At 56.9% G+C, this 15,963-nt stretch overlaps 1 protein-coding gene across 1 annotated transcript in view; it reads left to right on the forward strand.

The window, feature by feature from the left end:
- The window catches only part of TRPM2 (transient receptor potential cation channel subfamily M member 2), a 77,705-nt gene that overhangs the window by 43,792 nt on the left and 17,950 nt on the right, over positions 1-15,963 (forward strand). The window contains exons 22-24 of the mRNA XM_058296336.2: positions 6,915-7,098; positions 12,865-13,046; positions 13,471-13,603. Of these exons, the coding sequence (XP_058152319.1) occupies positions 6,915-7,098; positions 12,865-13,046; positions 13,471-13,603 (499 nt within the window). The remainder of the gene's footprint in view (positions 1-6,914; positions 7,099-12,864; positions 13,047-13,470; positions 13,604-15,963) is intronic.

Here is a 15,963-nt window from a genome sequence, read left to right on the forward strand (position 1 = left end):
AAGTGTAACCATTAGTATCACGAGCCCACTGTTGGGCCCTCCTTCCTTCCTGGTTCTTGCCGTTGCACCTGGAGGATTGCCGCTGCTCTCCCAGGGCCCACAACAGTGACCCCCCGGCCAGGAGCCCAGTATGCTGGGAGATTTTTGATGACAGATTCAATCTCTTTAAATGTGACTGGTTTGTTAAGTTCTTATATTTCTTGTAGCATCAGTGTAGGTTGGTTGTACCTTTCTAGGAATTTGTCCATTTCATCCAGCTGTCTAGTTTGTTGGCATACAGTTTCTCATAATATCTGCTTGTGATTCTTTTTATTTCTGTGGGGTCAGCTGTAACTTCCCCCCTTTCATTCTGATTGTATTTATTTGCATCTTCTTTTTTTTTCTTTGTTAGTCTAGCTAGGGTTGTGTCTGTTCTATTGACCTTCTCAAAGGACCAGCTTTTGGTTTTGTTGATTTTCTCTATTGCTTTTTGTTCTCAATTTCATTTATTTCTGCTCTAATCTTTATTATTTCTTCCCTTCTGCTTGCTTTGGGATTGGTTTGCTGTTCTTTTTCTAGTTTCTTTAGTTAATCAGTTAAATCTTTGAGTTTAGTTCTTTCTTCTTTTTTAGTTTAGGCATTTAGGGCTGTGAATTTCCCTCTCAAGACTGCCTTTGCTGTATCCCATACGTTTTGATATGTTGTTTTCTCGTTTTCATTTGTCTCAATATATTTACTGATTTCACTTGCAATTTCTTCTTTGACCCACTGATTATTTATGAGTGTGTTGTTTAGTCGCCACACATTTGCAGTTTTTCCTTTTTCCTGTCTATTATTGATTTCCATTGTGATCTGAGAAGGTGCTTTGTGTAATTTCAGTCTTTTTATATTTACTGAGAGCTGCATTGTGTCCTAACATGTGGTCTATCCTGGAGAAGGATCCATGGGCACTTGAGAAGAATGTATAACCTGCTGAGTTTGGATTCAGGGTTCTGTGTATGTCTGTTAGGTCTAATTCATTTATCATGTTGTTCAAGTTCTCTGTTTCCTTATTGATCTTTGTCTATTGTTCTATCTAATGATGTGAGTGGGGTGTTGAGGTCTCCAATGATTATTGTAGCGATGTCTGTTTCTCCCTTCAGTTTTGCCAGAGTTTGTCTCATGTATTTGGGGGCATCCTGGTTTGGTATATAGATATTTATGACTGTTTTATCTTCCTAGTGGGTTGTCCCTTTTATTACTATAGAATGGCCTTCTGTATCCCTTATAACTTTTTTTGCATTTTAAGTCGGTTTTGTCTGATATTAGTATAGCTACCCCTGCTCTTTTCTGGTTACTATTCACATGGAGTATCTTTTCCCAACCTTTCACTTTCAGCCAGTTTGTATTCCTGCTTCTCAGGTGAGTTTCTCTAAGCAGCATGTGGATGGTTCATCATCTTTTATCCATTCTGTCGGGCTGTATCTTTTGTTTATTTTTATTTTTTAGATTTATTTATCTGCCCCCCCCCCCCCATTGTCTGCTCTGTGTCCACTCGCTGTGTGTTCTGTATCTGCTTGTCTTCTCTTTCGGCAGCACCAGAACTGATCCTGGGACCTTCCAGAATGGGAGAGGTGCTGAATCTCTTATGCCACCTCACCTCCCTGGTCTGCTGCATCTCTTATTGTCTCTCTTCTGTGTCTCTTTTTGTTGTATCATCTTGCTGTGCCAGCTCTCCACTTGGGCCAGCTTGCCTTCACCAGGAAGCCCCAGGATTGAACCCTGGACCTCTCATATGATAGAGGGGAGCCCCAATCGCTTGAGCCACATCTACTTCCCAGCTTGTATCTTTTTTTTTTTTGAAATCCCCTATAATTTTTTAAAAATTAAAGTTAATAGATCACAAGGAATGTCACACTAAAAAAACATAAAAAAACAAAAAACATAAGCGGTTCCCATATAACCCATTCCCTACCCCCCACCCCATCATTTTTGTAAATTGTATTTTTCTGAAGATATATACATAAAAAAATGTTACATTAAAAAATATAAGAGGTTCCCATATACCCCCCACCCCACACCCCATTTCCCCCACACCAACAACCTCCCCCACCATTGTGGCACACTCATCGCACTCGGTGAACACATTTTGGAGCACTGCTGCACCACGTGGATAATAGTTTACCCTGTAGTTCCCACTCTCCCCCAGTCCAATCAGTGGGTTATGGCAGGATATATAGAGTACAGCATCTGACCCTACAATATCATTAAGGACAACTCAAAATCCCAAAAATTCCCCCACATCACCTCTCTTCTACCCTCTCCCTGCCCTCAGCAACTACTGTGGCCACTTTCTCCACCTCGATGCTGAAATTTTTTCTATTACTCGTCACAATAGTTTTATAGTAGAATATCAGTAAGTCCACTCTAGTCCATTTTTTATTCCTACATTCTATGGACCCTGGGATGGTGATGTCCACTCCACCTCTAGATCAAGAGGATGGCTTAGATCCCACATGGATGATGGATGCAAATCCTCTGCTTACAGTTGTAGGTACTCTTGATTCCCTGGTGTGGTGGTTGACCATCTTCACCTCCCTGTTAGCTGACCTGGGTAAGACCAACGAACCAGAGAGTAGGAGTCGCCACTCTGCTGAGGCTCAGGGGCCAGCTGGCACATGGGCAGTCCAGAGATTCAAGTTCCTGAGTATGGACCATCCCTAGTGCCAACCACAGGTTCAGTAAAAGTGAGAGAAGAGGCATGTGTAGAAAAATCACATCTGAGTTCAGCTCCATCACACTCAGGAGCACAAATTCCAAAGTGGGGCCTTCTGATATGGCACAGAGCTCCAAATCCATCTGCCATGGCTATATACCCTGTGGATCTCTATAGCCTTCAGGAGAACCAGTACCTAGGGTTGTATCTACTTTGGCTTTTTCTGGGGTCCTGCTGAGGTGTATGTAAGTGCGACCCCTCTGATGACCTCCTGACACTTTTTGGAAGACTCCTAGCCATATCAACTCATTTGTCTTTGCCATTTCCCCCATTTAGCCATATCAATTCATTTGTCTTTGCCATTTCCCCCAATTATTCAAGGTCAAAGAGCAGTTTTTAACACTTGATCCAACATGTAGGCTGAGATATTCTGCTGGTCTGAGTTGACCCTTTTATTCGAGGTCTCTTTCTAGTAGCTTCTCCAGTTAGTGATTGGTAGTAATTCCTCGGTGCCAGGGAGGCTCATCCCCAGGAGTCATGTCCCACATTGGGGGGAAGGTAATGCATTTACGTGCTGAGCTTGGCTTAGAGAGTGGCCACATTTGTGCAACATGGAGGCTCTCAGGAGGTAACTCTTAGGCACCCTACAGCTCTAGACCTAGTTCATATTTCAGGCACATAGGCCCAGCCTGTATCTTTTGATGGGGAGTTTATTCCATTCACATTCAATGATATTAATGTAAATACACTATTTACTTCCACCATTTTATTCTTTGGTTTTCACATGTCATATCAATTTTTGTCTGTCTTTTTACTCTTTTGGTTATCCTTTCTGGTATTCTTTCTTCCATACTCTTCTCCAAGCCTATCTCTCCTGTCTTTTTCTTTCAGGTTCTAAGGCTTCATTTAATATTTCCTTTCTAAGGCTTCCTTTAACATTTCCTGCAAAGGTGGATTCTTTTTTGCAAACTTTCTTGGTTTCTTTTGGGGAAAATTTTATACTCACTTTCATATTTAAAGGTCAATTTTGCTGGATAAAGAATTCTTGGCTGGCAGTTTTTCTCTTTCAGTATCCTAAATGTATCACACCAATGTCTTCTTGCCTCCATGGTTTCTGAAAAGAAATCTGCAGTAAGTCTTACTGGGTGTCCCTGGTACATGATGGTTTGCTTCTCCCTCACGGCTCTGAGAATTTTCTCTTTGTCTTTGACATTTGACATTCGGAGTAGTATGTGTCTTGGAGTAGGTCTATTCAGATTTATTCTGATTAGGGTATGGTGCACTTCTTGGACATGTAAGTTCTTTGTTTCATGAGAGTTGGGAAATTTTCAGCTAATATTTCCTCAAATACTCATTCTGCTCCTTTCCCCTTCTCTTCTCATTATGGAACTCGCATGACATATGTTGTTGCGTTTGTCATTCAGCTCTCTGAGCCCCTGCTCAATTTTTTCCATGCTTTCCTCTCTCTCTTTTCTTTTCTCTCTTCAATTTTAGCTGTTCTGTCTTCTGTATCACTTATTCTTTTTTCTGTCATTTCAAGTCTGCTGTTGTATGCCTCTAATGTGGTTTTTTTTTTTTTAAAGATTTATTTATTTATTTAATTTCCCCTCCTCCCCTGGTTGTCTGTTCTTGGTGTCTATTTGCTGCATCTTGTTTCTTTGTCCGCTTCTGTTGTCATCAGCGGCACGGGAAGTGTGGGCGGCGCCATTCCTGGGCAGGCTGCTCTTTCTTTTCACGCTGGGCGGCTTTCCTCACGGGCGCACTCCTTGCGCATGGGGCTCCCCCACACGGGGGACACCCTTGCATAGCAAGGCACTCCTTGCGCACATCAGCACTGCGCATGGCCAGCTCCACACGGGTCAAGGAGGCCCGGGGTTTGAACCACGGACCTCCCATATGGTAGATGGACGCCCTAACCACTGGGCCAAAGTCCGTTTCCCTCTAATGTGGTTTTGATCTCACCTATTGTGCCTTTCATTCCCGTGAGCTCTGTTACTTTTCTGTTTAGGATTTAAAATTCTTTGTGTTCACTCAATATCGTCTTGATGTCATTTATCTCTTCAGCCATATTGTCTTCAAACTCATTAATTTGGTTTTGGAAATGTGTGCTCACTTCACTAATTAGTTCTCTCAACTCTGCCTCTCTTCTGGGGCTTTAATATTTTCCTTTTCTTGGGTCATGTCTTCTAATTTCTTAGTATGGCTTGCAATTTTTTTGCTGATATCTGGGCCCCTGATTAGGATGTAGTTTACTCAGATACTCGCTTTCTTTCTCTTCTGTAGGGATTTAGTGGCAGGAGGCTGTGTGGTACCACTGCTCTTTCATTCTTGGCTTGACCTGGATTGTTAGGATTGTCCTGCTGGTTGCTGAAAACTGGGCACTGGACCCTGTAATTGGTTGTAGACTCAGTTCCTAGGGCCTTGGGGAGGCAGGCTTTAGAGGCTGGAAAAAGCCTCTCCTATTTTTTAATTTTCTTGCATGCATTTCCTTGGTCTGCCAGCAGATGCCGCTCTTTGGCAGCTCCCAGTTCAATGCCTGGTCAGCGTGTATTTGTTGTAACACAGACCAGATCAATGTGATAGAGCTTCCTGTCTGGAGGCTAAGAGCCTCGGAATTCAAACTTTCTCTGAGACAGTTCTCCAGCCTTCTCTGGCAGCCCCCTCCCTTTTCCTGGCTAGGAAATAATTCCACTGCCCTCTGAGTCCTCAACAATTAGTCCCCATTAGTAGAGAAGGAGATTGGGAGCCCTTGGCTGGCTCCAAGGCAAACAATGGCCCAGCCCTACCTGGCCTGGGGGGCTCCTGGGACACAGTGGACCTAATATGTGAGTGAGAAGCTGAGTCAGCCTTCGGAGGTGTCCCTCTCTCTCCCATTTCCTGGGGTGGTGGATCGCTGGAGCCCCCTTTGTCTGTGGCTGCAGGCCCAGAGGTCCGAGAACTCTCTAGAGTCTTTAGGGTGGGGGAGGGTGCCGGGTACAGCAGCCGCTGGTTTCAACTCACAGTTCTGCTGTTGCGATTTCCCTCCTTTGTCCCTCTCTCCTCTGGGCGGTGTCCAGCCTTTGCCTGGTGTCCTAAACTCTAGGCAATCTTTTTCCAGGCTGTTTCAGCCTGTCCTCTAGCTATTTTTCTAAAAGCTGTTTTTTTAAAAAACACACCAAAACTTCTGCTCAAGGGTACCCCATAGGCTGAAAGACTGATTTAGTGAGAGGCAGTTTCTTGCTGCTTTGTGACTGCTGGCCCCTGGCTCACCTGGCTGGGTGGAGGTGCCCTTGGAGAAAAGGCAGAGTGCCTGGATGATCTGGAAACAAAGAGGAGGCAGTTTTCTGTCTTTTTGGTTACAGCCATCTTCTGGCTGTGAAGTGGTCTCTTAATGGGGTTTTGATTTCCATCACTCCAATGACTAATTACATTGAGTGTGCTTATTGGCCATTGTGTATCTTTAGAAAAATGTCTATCCTCATCCTTTGCGCATTTTTCTATTGAATTTTTTGTCTTTTGTGCAGTCGAAAGGGTTCTTTCTATGTCCTGGATACCAGCCCCTTTTCATCAGTGCGCTTTACAAATGTTTTCTCCCACTCTGTGGGTTGTCTTTTCACTTCCTTGATGGATGTCCCTTGAAGCACAAAATTTTAAAATATTGATAAAGTCCAATTTATCCGTCTCTTCTTGCTTGGCTTTTGGTGTCCTATCCAAGGAGCCACTGCCAAGCTCACGTTTGCCAGGCTGCTATGACACATACCACACAATGGGGTCATTTAAACAAAAGGAACTTACCGGCTCGCATTTTCAGAAACTGGAAGTTCAAAATCACCCTGTCAGCAGGGCTTGCTTTCTCCCCTGCCGGCTTGGCTCCTCGGCTGGAAGGCCTGCCTCCCGTCACGTGGTGAAGTCTTTCTCCACCGTCTTACTTCTGCGTCCTCTCGATAAGGCCTGCGTAATCGGGGCTAGCACCCCCGGCTTCAGGTGCCCACTCCTTAGCCCGAAACAACCGCTCCAAGAGGCCCTCTTACGCGGGGCTCACCCCCACAGGGTGCAAATTAACACGGGCACGGACAGCTGCTCTTTGGGGCCTCAGGGCCGTGGCTGCACAGCCGAGCCCACCTGGCGGGCAGGCCCCACGGCCTCGTGGGGGCCGGGTGGCCCCAGGGCCCCTTTCAGCTGGCCGCGCCGAGGGCCGTGGCCTGCCAGGGCCCAGCCCGACGCGTGGGCCTCCTCGCCTCACCACCCCCTCCCCACGCAGGCGTGAACTTCAGCCCCGACCTGTGCAGCCCCAACGGCACAGACCCCTACAAGCCCAAGTGCCCGGTGACCGCCGGGAACCAGCTCACGCCCGCCTTCCCCAACTGGCTCACGGTCATCCTGCTCTGCCTCTACCTGCTCTTCACCAACATCCTGCTGCTCAACCTGCTCATCGCCATGTTCAAGTGGGTCCCGGGCTCGGGGCGCGGCGGGCGGGGCCGGGGTGGGCGGGGCACGTGGGTGTGGGCACGAGCGGGTGTGGGTGTGGGCGCGGCACGGGGCGGGCGGGGCGTGGGTGTGGGGTGTGGGAAGGGCGTGTGGGTGTGGGGTGCAGGCGGGGCATGGGGTGGGCGGGGCGCGTGGGTGTGGGCACGAGCGGGTGTGGATGTGGGCGCAGGGTGGGCCGGGCACGGGGCGGGCAGGGCGTGGGTGTGGGGTGTGGGAAGGGCGTGTGGGTGTGGGGTGCAGGCGGGGCGCGGGGTGTGGGCACGAGCGGGTGTGGGTGTGGGCGCGGGGTGGGCGGGGCACGGGGCGGGCGGGGCGTGGGTGTGGGGTGTGGGAAGGGCGTGTGGGTGTGCGGTGCGGGCGGGGTGAGGGATGGGCGGGGCGTGGGTATGGGGTGCGGGCGGGGCGCGGGGTGGGCGGGGCGCGTGGGTACGGGGGTGTGAGCGGAGCGGCTGTGGGTTGCGGGGCAGGGTGAGCGGCCCGGGATGTGGGCGGGGCGTGGGCGCGGCGGCGCAGGTTCTGCCGGTGAGGGCCGGATCTTGCCCGGACCTGAGCTGGCCCCACGCGCCTGGCGGAGGCTGGGTGGGCTGCGTGGACGAGGCGCCGGGGCCGGCAGGTGCCAGCCCTCCTCCTGCTCCCCGCTGCCCTCTGCGCCCCGGCCCCGCGGGTGCAGGGCGTGGGGCCTCCCCGCAGGAGGGGTGCCCGAGACAGCCGACCCTCCCGGGCGGGTTGGAGGGTCCCTCAAGATCTGCGTCCCCCGCAGCCTCAGGTGTGGCCTTCTTTGTAGATGGAATGAGTTAAGCATCCTGGGCGCGGGGTGGGTGCTGGGGTGGCCATCGGAGTCCTCGTAAGAAGAGGGGGCGCGAGGCCTGGGCAGGGGCCACGGGAAGGCGGAGGCAGAGCGGGTGAGGCAGCGTAAGCCTCAGCGCGCAGACCCCAGGCTCGGCGCGGCGAGGAAGCCCCCTGCCCGGAGCCTCCCAAGGGGGCCCTGGACATGGGCTCCAGCCTCCCGGCGGCCAGGACAGGAGAGTCCAGGCCTGTCCCAAGCCCCCGCCTGCGGTCAGCGGCCGCAGCAGCCTCCGAGGCTCCACAGGCCGCGGGGGAGGAGGTGCCCGGGAGGGCCGGGCTGCCGCACAGGGCGGCTCGGGCTGCCCGGGAGATGCGTGCAGCTTTCCAGCCTCCACGTGTTCCCTGGAAAAGAGAGAAAACGCCGACTTGCAGGGGTTTGTGAAGACCCCCGAGCCCCCGAGCAGGAGGTTTTAGGCCCGTCTCTGGCTTAGCAGCGGGGACACCAGGGTGGACTGTGCTGAGGGAACTTGGGCACGTCGGCCTCTCCAGGGGTGAGGAGAGCTGCGGCGCTGTTCCGAGGGGCTCCTCCGCGCGGTCAGCCTGGCCTTCACTCCACGCAAGACGCTCAGGCGACGCAGCAGCACAGGCTCCGGGCGGGCGTCCCGTCACCAGGGGCTCTGGGCGGGCGTCCCCGTCACCAGGGGCTCCGGGCGGGCGTCCCCGTCACCAGGGGCTCCGGGTGGGTGTCCCCATCAGCGGCAGCGAGGGCTCCGGGCGGGCGTCCCCATCAGTGGCAGGGGGGGCTCCGGGCGGGCGTCCCCGTCACTGGCTCCGGGCGGGTGTCCCCGTCAGCGGCAGCGAGGGCTCTGGGCGGGCGTCCCCGTCACCGGCAGGGGGGGGCTCCGGGCGGGCGTCCCCATCACCAGGGGCTCCGGGCGGGCGTCCCCGTCACCAGGGGCTGCGGGCGGGCGTCCCCGTCACCAGGGGCTCCGGGCGGGCGTCCCCGTCACCAGGGGCTGCGGGCGGGCGTCCCCGTCACCAGGGGCTGCGGGCGGGCGACCCCGTCACCAGGGGCTCCGGGCGGGCGTCCCCGTCACCAGGGGCTCCGGGCAGGCGTCCCCGTCACTGGCTCCGGGCGGGCGTCCCCGTCACCAGGGGCTCCGGGCGGGCGTCCCCGTCACTGGCTCCGGGCGGGCGTCCCCGTCACCCGACTCAGCCCTTTCCCTGCCTTAGTCTCCTGGCTGCTGAAACGAATACCTCGCAGGGGTCAGCTTACACACTGGGCACTGTTGGCTCGGGGTTTTGAGGGTCCAATATCAAGGCACTGGAGGCGATTCTCTCTCCCAGAGGACTGGCGTCCGGGGCCGGGCGCCGGCGAGCCGTGCTCCGTGGCTTTGCCGCCGCGCAGGCGCACGTGGTGGGCTCTCCTCCCCTCCTGCTCTGTTGACTCCCAGCGCCTGGGCCTCCCTGCCACGTTTCTGTCCTCACGTCCGAGCTTCCTTCCACTTATCAATGGCGCCAGTAATCCAGCTGAAGCCCGCCGTGATTCAGCCGGTCACCCCTAACCCACACCACCTTCCAAAGTCCTGTTTCCAGTGGGTTCACGCACAGGCCTGGAGTAAGGTTAGAAGATGCTGTTCTGGGGTCTGTAAACCAACCCACTGCACGGGCATGTGTCATAGTTACATAGCTATTGCTGCGTAACAAACATTCCCCAAATGGCGGCCTGAAGCAGCAGTTGTGTCTTACTTCTCATAAGTCCGTGGGTGGGTGGTTCTGATGACCCAGATTTTGGCCGCCTTGTTGCTCGCATCTGCCGTCAGCTGGCAGGTGGGCTGGGGGTTGGCTGGCCATGATGACCCCATCCCCTGGCAGGCTGGCCCCGGGTGGGGACAGGGCTCCGGGGGAGACTGGAAGTGGGGGCGTGCGGCTGCTCGAACGACTCGTGTGCGCCAAGCCTGCTGCTTCCTGTCCGCCGAGGCCTGCCTCAGAGAGGGGCTTTCTCTCCGCAGTCAGCTTCCGCGTGGGGAAGCCAGGGGCGGGTGGCCTCTGCCGGTCCAGCCTTCCCCTCTGGGCCCCCGTGCCCGGCTCTGCTCTCTTCCCGCGGCCAGCTGTGGGCTGCCAGGCAGATGGCCCCTCTTTCCCCGGGGCTGTAGCTGTGTGAGCCTTCATTCTCTGTCACACGGCAGGGTCAAAATGACCAAGGTCTGTCGTCTTCGGAGCACTCTTCCCGCGTCTTCCTGAGCAAGTGTCCATTTATGTCAGCCCTCCGGGGGGGTGGAAACTGAGTCACACCTTACTGATGTGGCCGAATCAAAGCCCTTATCCGAGCAGGTAGCGTCATCAGGGGGCCTCACCTGAACCCAATATTAATCAAAGGGTATCCCACCCAGGATGAGTTTACAAACGTCATCTTTCTCGGGCATTCATAAATAATCTCAGACTGTTCACACTGTCCCTCAGCCCCCGCGAGTCAGGGGGCGGGCCACAGCCAAGAGGTGCAGGAGCCCAAAACCCAACATCAAAAACCCCCCAACTCTGTCCCTCGCCACGCCTTTTATCTGCGAGTCCCCAGCAAGGGGCAGGGACTCAACGCCCCAGTGACGTGGCCCCCAAAGCCCCAACCATAATTCATCCACACCCAGGTGCAGACCAGGTTATAAACATACCCCAGGATCTATTTTTGGAATCCATCACCTCATCAAACTGCTCCACGCCCCTTGACCGTGGGGCCCCCGCTGCCCCCGCCGCCCCGCCTGAGCCTGCTGTGCGCCGCGGCCTCCCCCGGGCTCGCGCTCCCTGTGGCCGGGGCCAGCGTGGCAGCTCCCGTCTGGGTTCCGCTTGCCGCCGTTTGTGAACAGCATCCCCAGCCCAGGAGGGTCTGCGCTTTGGTCCTTCCCAGGGGTCTGTGCTCGAGTCCCGGCCCTCCAGAACCTTCTCCGTCCTGGTCCCCGCGCCCTGGGAAGACGCGGCCCGGCATGGCGGACGGGCTCTGCAGGTGCGGGTCCGTGAAGAGCCTCGAGGCGGGGGCCTTCCTGGGTTAACCGGGTCCTGGTGAGAGAGGGAGGCGTGGCGAATGGAGGCAGAGCTCGCAGCGGGGCGGCCCCAGCTGCCGGAGCGGGCAGGGAAACAGAGGCTCCCTCGGGGCTCCTGAAGGGCCCGGCCTCGGCCACACCTTGACGTTCATGTTGCTGACTGCCCGGACTGTGAGAGGGTACGCTCGTGTCGTTCTGAGCCCCTGACGTGGTGGGAATTTGTCATAGCGGCAGCAGGAGTCTTACACGCTCTCTACGTCTTCTCTTGGCAAATCTCTAGGATTTTCTTTGAATCCTTAGTGTTGTGAAGCATTCAGTCTTTTTGTTTTTAAAGATTTATTTCTTTTTCCCCCTCCCCCGCCTTGCTGGTTTTGCTGTCTGTGTCCTTTCGCTGTGTGAGCTTCTGTATCTACTTCTCTTTTCTTCATCTTATCTTCTGTAGGATTCAGAGGGATTCGATCCTGGGGACCTCTGATGTGGAGCGAGGTTCCCTGTCAATTGCACCACCTCAGTTCCTGGTCTCTGCTGCGCTTCACCTTGACTCTCCCCTTCGTCTCTCTTTTGCTGTGTCATCATCTTGCTGTGTGACTCGCTTGCACGGGCACTGGCCCACCATGCAGGCGCCCACATGGGCACTCGGCTCGCCGCGTGGGCCCTCGTCTCACCGCACGGGCACTCGCTCACTGCTTGGGCACTCGTCTTGCTGCGCGGGTAGCGGCTCTCTGCGCAGGCATGCTTTCTCTTCTTTTTCACCAGGAGGCCTCAGGGATTGAACCCGGGTCCTCCCATACAGTAGGCAGAGGCCCTATCGCCTGAGCCACATCCGCTTCCCGCATTCAGTCTTATCGTGGGGCTTTTAGAATATCTGCTCTTTTGTTTTGTGGAACAAAAGGTACAAAATCTGTGGTCTGCCCTGCCCCGGGAAGTAGGACACCCCTCTGTGGGCTCCTCTGTCGCCCAGGAGCTGGCGATTCTCACTTTGGGGGCCACAGAATGCTTCTGCAGGTTTCAGACTTAGCTTCCTGGGAATCAAGAGAGAGCTGGGGGCTCATGCAGGGATCGGCACAGAGAGGACTGCCGGGCGGCAGGGGAAGCCGTGGAGTTAGAGCCCGGGTGCCAGGGACCTGCGGGTCGGTGGGCGCCGGGCTGGCTCGGGAGCTCCGAGGCCGTCCATGGCCAGGCCCACGGCCCCCGGCCGCCCCGTCAGCCCTCCGGTCCTTTCCCGGCCACTGTGCACAAAGCCTGGCGAGCGCCGTGAGGACGCGTGGTCCAGCCCCTGGGTTTGCCGGGCCCCTCCTCGAGGCCCCTTCGCCCGCTGGTTGCGGGGTGGCGGGTTCCTGTTCTAACGTGTGTCTGAACACGGAGGGACGGTGAAGTCTCTGCAGGGGCTGAAGCGGGGACCGGAACTGAGCCGGCAGGCCGGGCACGGGTGGGAGCGGGCGGGGTTCCCTTACAAACCGCCCCGCCCGGCGCCCGCCCCCGCCCCGTCCCGGTCCAGCTCTGCCGAGGCGCCACGCTCTCCAGGTGACGATGCGTCTGCACTAAGTTCATGGAAGTCCCGTCTCTTCTGTGCATCCTCAGATCAGATTCAGCTGACAAGTCCCTTCCAGCGGGAAAGGCAGGGGAGCCTCTCCTTCCTGGCCACGTCTGTTTCGCTTTATTCTTTAATGAGGTTTTACAGCATCTTTTCTCCCCTTGGCTGCCAGGAAGCTCACAATTCTTAGGCTACCTGGTCTAAGCATCTTTTCCTGCCTCTTCAGTTGCCCTCGTATGTAGAGTTTCATGTTTTCAGTTGTGCAGCATCTCGATACTCCAGGCACCAAGATGGCATTTATGTCGCCGGTGAGAGGAAACTGTCGCACCTGCTACCCCGTGTAACTGCGCTCTCTCCCGCCCCTGCAGCTACACCTTTCAGCAGGTGCAGGACCACACGGACCAGATCTGGAAGTTCCAGCGCCACGACCTGATCGAGGAGTACCACGGCCGCCCCGCCGCCCCTCCGCCCCTCATCCTGCTCAGCCACCTGCGGCTGCTGGTCCGCAGGCTCGTCCTGAGAATCCCCCCCGAGAGGCACAAGCAGTTCAGTGAGTACCCCCCACGGCCCCCCGTGCTTCCCCCAGGAGGGCCCGGGAGGGTGCGCAGGCTGCTCGTTGCAGATTCACCGAGGTCAAAATTGAGGCAGTTAAGGTGCAAGATGGGTTGTCCCTCGAATCCGGAGAGATTTGTTTTTGTTGACATCATTGTATTTCTGTCTGTAGATCAATACCCAAAACATGTCAACCGCGGGGCATTAATTAAAGATGCTGATTGACATACTAAAGTTAAAAACAAACACAAAAACTCAGGCAGGTCTTCAGCCCGTTATTTGGGAGGCAGGAACCCCGCTCCCGGCTGTGGGCGAGCACGTGCTGGCGGCTCCCCTCCCCTCTCCTGACACTTAGGGCGTGGGCCGGCGCCCTCTCACCCCTCGCCGGAGCTCAGGCCCCTCTGTCTGTCTCCTCTGGACAGGAAACCCGCTGGGGAAGGCGGCGGAGGACGTCCTGCTGACCTGGGAGATGAACATGAAGGAGAATTACCTGCAGAACCAGCAGCACCAGCTGCAGCAGAGGCCCGAGCAGAAGATCCAGGAGATCAGCGACAAGTACGCGTCCCGCCGGGGGCCTGCGCCGTGGTCCCCTGCCCCAGGGCCTGCTCCCAGCTCGGGGGCTCCGAGGAGAGCCTTCCCCCCCCGGGGTTGGCAGGCATGTGAGGGGCCCCCGGGTCCCCGGGAGCTCCCACCTGGGCGGCAGGGCCGAGCCTCCTGGCTCCCTCCGAGAGATTGAAGGCCGGAGGCTGGGAGGCTGGTGGGGCTGGGGGGCTGGGGGGGGCAGGCAGCTGAGTGCAGGCTCGTGCTGAGGTCGCCCCCCCCCTCCCCGGGAGCCGGGTGGCACCCGGCCTGCTGCAGCCCCTGCTGGGAGCCCAGTGCCAGCGCTGTGGAGCTCCACCACCCTTGCCCCTGCTCTCAAGCCTCCCCGCCTCGCCTCTTTCCAGAGTGAGGGGTCAGTGTTGGAGGAAAGCTCTTCCTGCCTCCTTCCCTGCGCCCCCAGCCCCGCCCCTGCTCCCAGCCTCTCTGTCCCATACCTTGCCTTTTAGAAGCTCTTCCTGCTGCGAGATCTAAGGCCAGCCAGTCAATCGGTTGGTTGGTTGATTGGTTAGGTGGGCAGTCGGTTGGTTGGTCGACTAGTTGGACAGTCACTTGGCTGCTTGGATGGTCACTGGGTTGGTTGGTTGGTCGACTAGTTGGACAGTCACTTGGCTGCTTGGATGGTCACTGGGTTGGTTGGTTGGTCGACTAGTTGGACAGTCACTTGGCTGCTTGGATGGTCACTGGGTTGGTTGGTTGGTCAGTCATTCCAGTGGTTGGATGGCTGGTTGGATGGTCAGTCGGTTGGTTGGTTGATGGACAGTCGGTTGGTTGGTTGGTTGAATGTAATGTTCCCCTCTAAGTGTGAGCATCCCAAGAGCAGGACAGCGTCCAGTGTGGTCCCCACAGCACCCTCAGTCCTAGAACGAGGTCTGGGAGGCTCTCGCTAAATCCCGTGTGATTCCAGAGGCCTGCGGGCCCTGGCCTGACGGAACCGCCGGAGGCTGGGGCCCGAGGTCTGCAAGACGGGCTCAGCCTGGCTTTCTCCTCTGATTCTTAAGTTGAAGAGGACGTGCCTGGGGACTGGGCGTCTTCTCTTTCCCGCCCTGGCCGGAGAGTGGCCTCAATCGGTGGCGCTGTTGAGGGGCATCTGCGCGGACCACTGACCGCGCCCTGCACTCGGGCGCTGGGGGGGCTGCCCGGCGTGGCCCTGGTGTGGCCCTGGCGTGTCAGGACGTGTCAGCAGAGCCCTGGGCCCGGAAGGCCGCGACGAAACCGCGGGCCGCGGTCGCGAGAGCCAGGCTTGCCGGGCCCGCGGGTGTGGAGGCGTCCCTCTAGCTGCCTCCTCCTGCCCCTCAGCACCCTTCAGGGGCAGGTGGGGTTTATTCCATTTTACCAAGGAGGAAACCGAGGCCCAGAGCGGTTAGGAAGTTAGGCAGCCCAGCGTCCACGGGGGCGAGTGGCGCGGCTGGCCGTGGGGCCCAGGGATTCGCAGCGTCCTGCCTGGCCTGGAGGAACCAGGCCCCATGTAAGCACGGCCGTCCCCCGCGCCTCCAGCCGGGGCCGCAGCCGGCCGCGAGCAGGGCCGGGACCCAGGCCCTTCCAGCCGGCGGGCGCCTCCGGCGTGGTCTCAATCCCCCTTCCCAACCGGGGTCCCCGGAAGAGGCCCCTGGTTACTTCCCGAGGTTGACAAAGCTTAACTGAAGCCTAAACCGTCTCAGCGGGCTGCCACGGAGGCTGGGGGGCTGCCACGTCCCTCTTGCTGGCTGCGACGCTCCGGCGCCCGCGTCCTGGCCTTGAACCAAACTCCGTGTTTCGGTAGAGAAACCCTGTCGACACCGAGGGTGACGGGGAAACGGTGGAAGAATTCCTTGGCCGTTTCAGAGGCCTGTGGCCTGGTGGCCCGTGGCCCCCTCCCCTGCCCCACCCCAGCGCGGAGGCTCAGCTGAGCTGGCCCCAGCTCCTCGCTCCGGGAAGCCCATCCTTGCTCCGCGGGTCCAGTGAACACACAAGCGGGGCTGGGGGCTCATCAGGGGTGGGCTTGGGTCTTGGACACATGGTACCCACAGAGCTAGAGGCTCCCCACCTCTTGTGCTGAGCCCACTCAGGGGGTCCAGCGCCCTGGCCCTGGCCCCAGCACGCGTGCTAGGCTGGTGGAGGACCCTGGCGCGAGCAGCTCAGCCGCTTCTGTAATATTCAAGCAAGACGCGGCATGGGCGACCATGAGCTCACAGGTCCTTCCTCACGCTTTCCTCCTCCCCCCGTAGAGCTGCCTGAGCCGGTTCCTAAGACAGCTGCACACTTTGTCACAAAAGAACATTTCTTGCAGTTGGCACCTTGGCCAGGAGCGTTTCGGAAAGACGGTCACCCGCGCCGTG

The sequence above is a fragment of the Dasypus novemcinctus genome, chromosome 4 (assembly GCF_030445035.2).
Source record: "Dasypus novemcinctus isolate mDasNov1 chromosome 4, mDasNov1.1.hap2, whole genome shotgun sequence".
NCBI classification, from domain to species: Eukaryota; Metazoa; Chordata; class Mammalia; order Cingulata; family Dasypodidae; genus Dasypus; species Dasypus novemcinctus.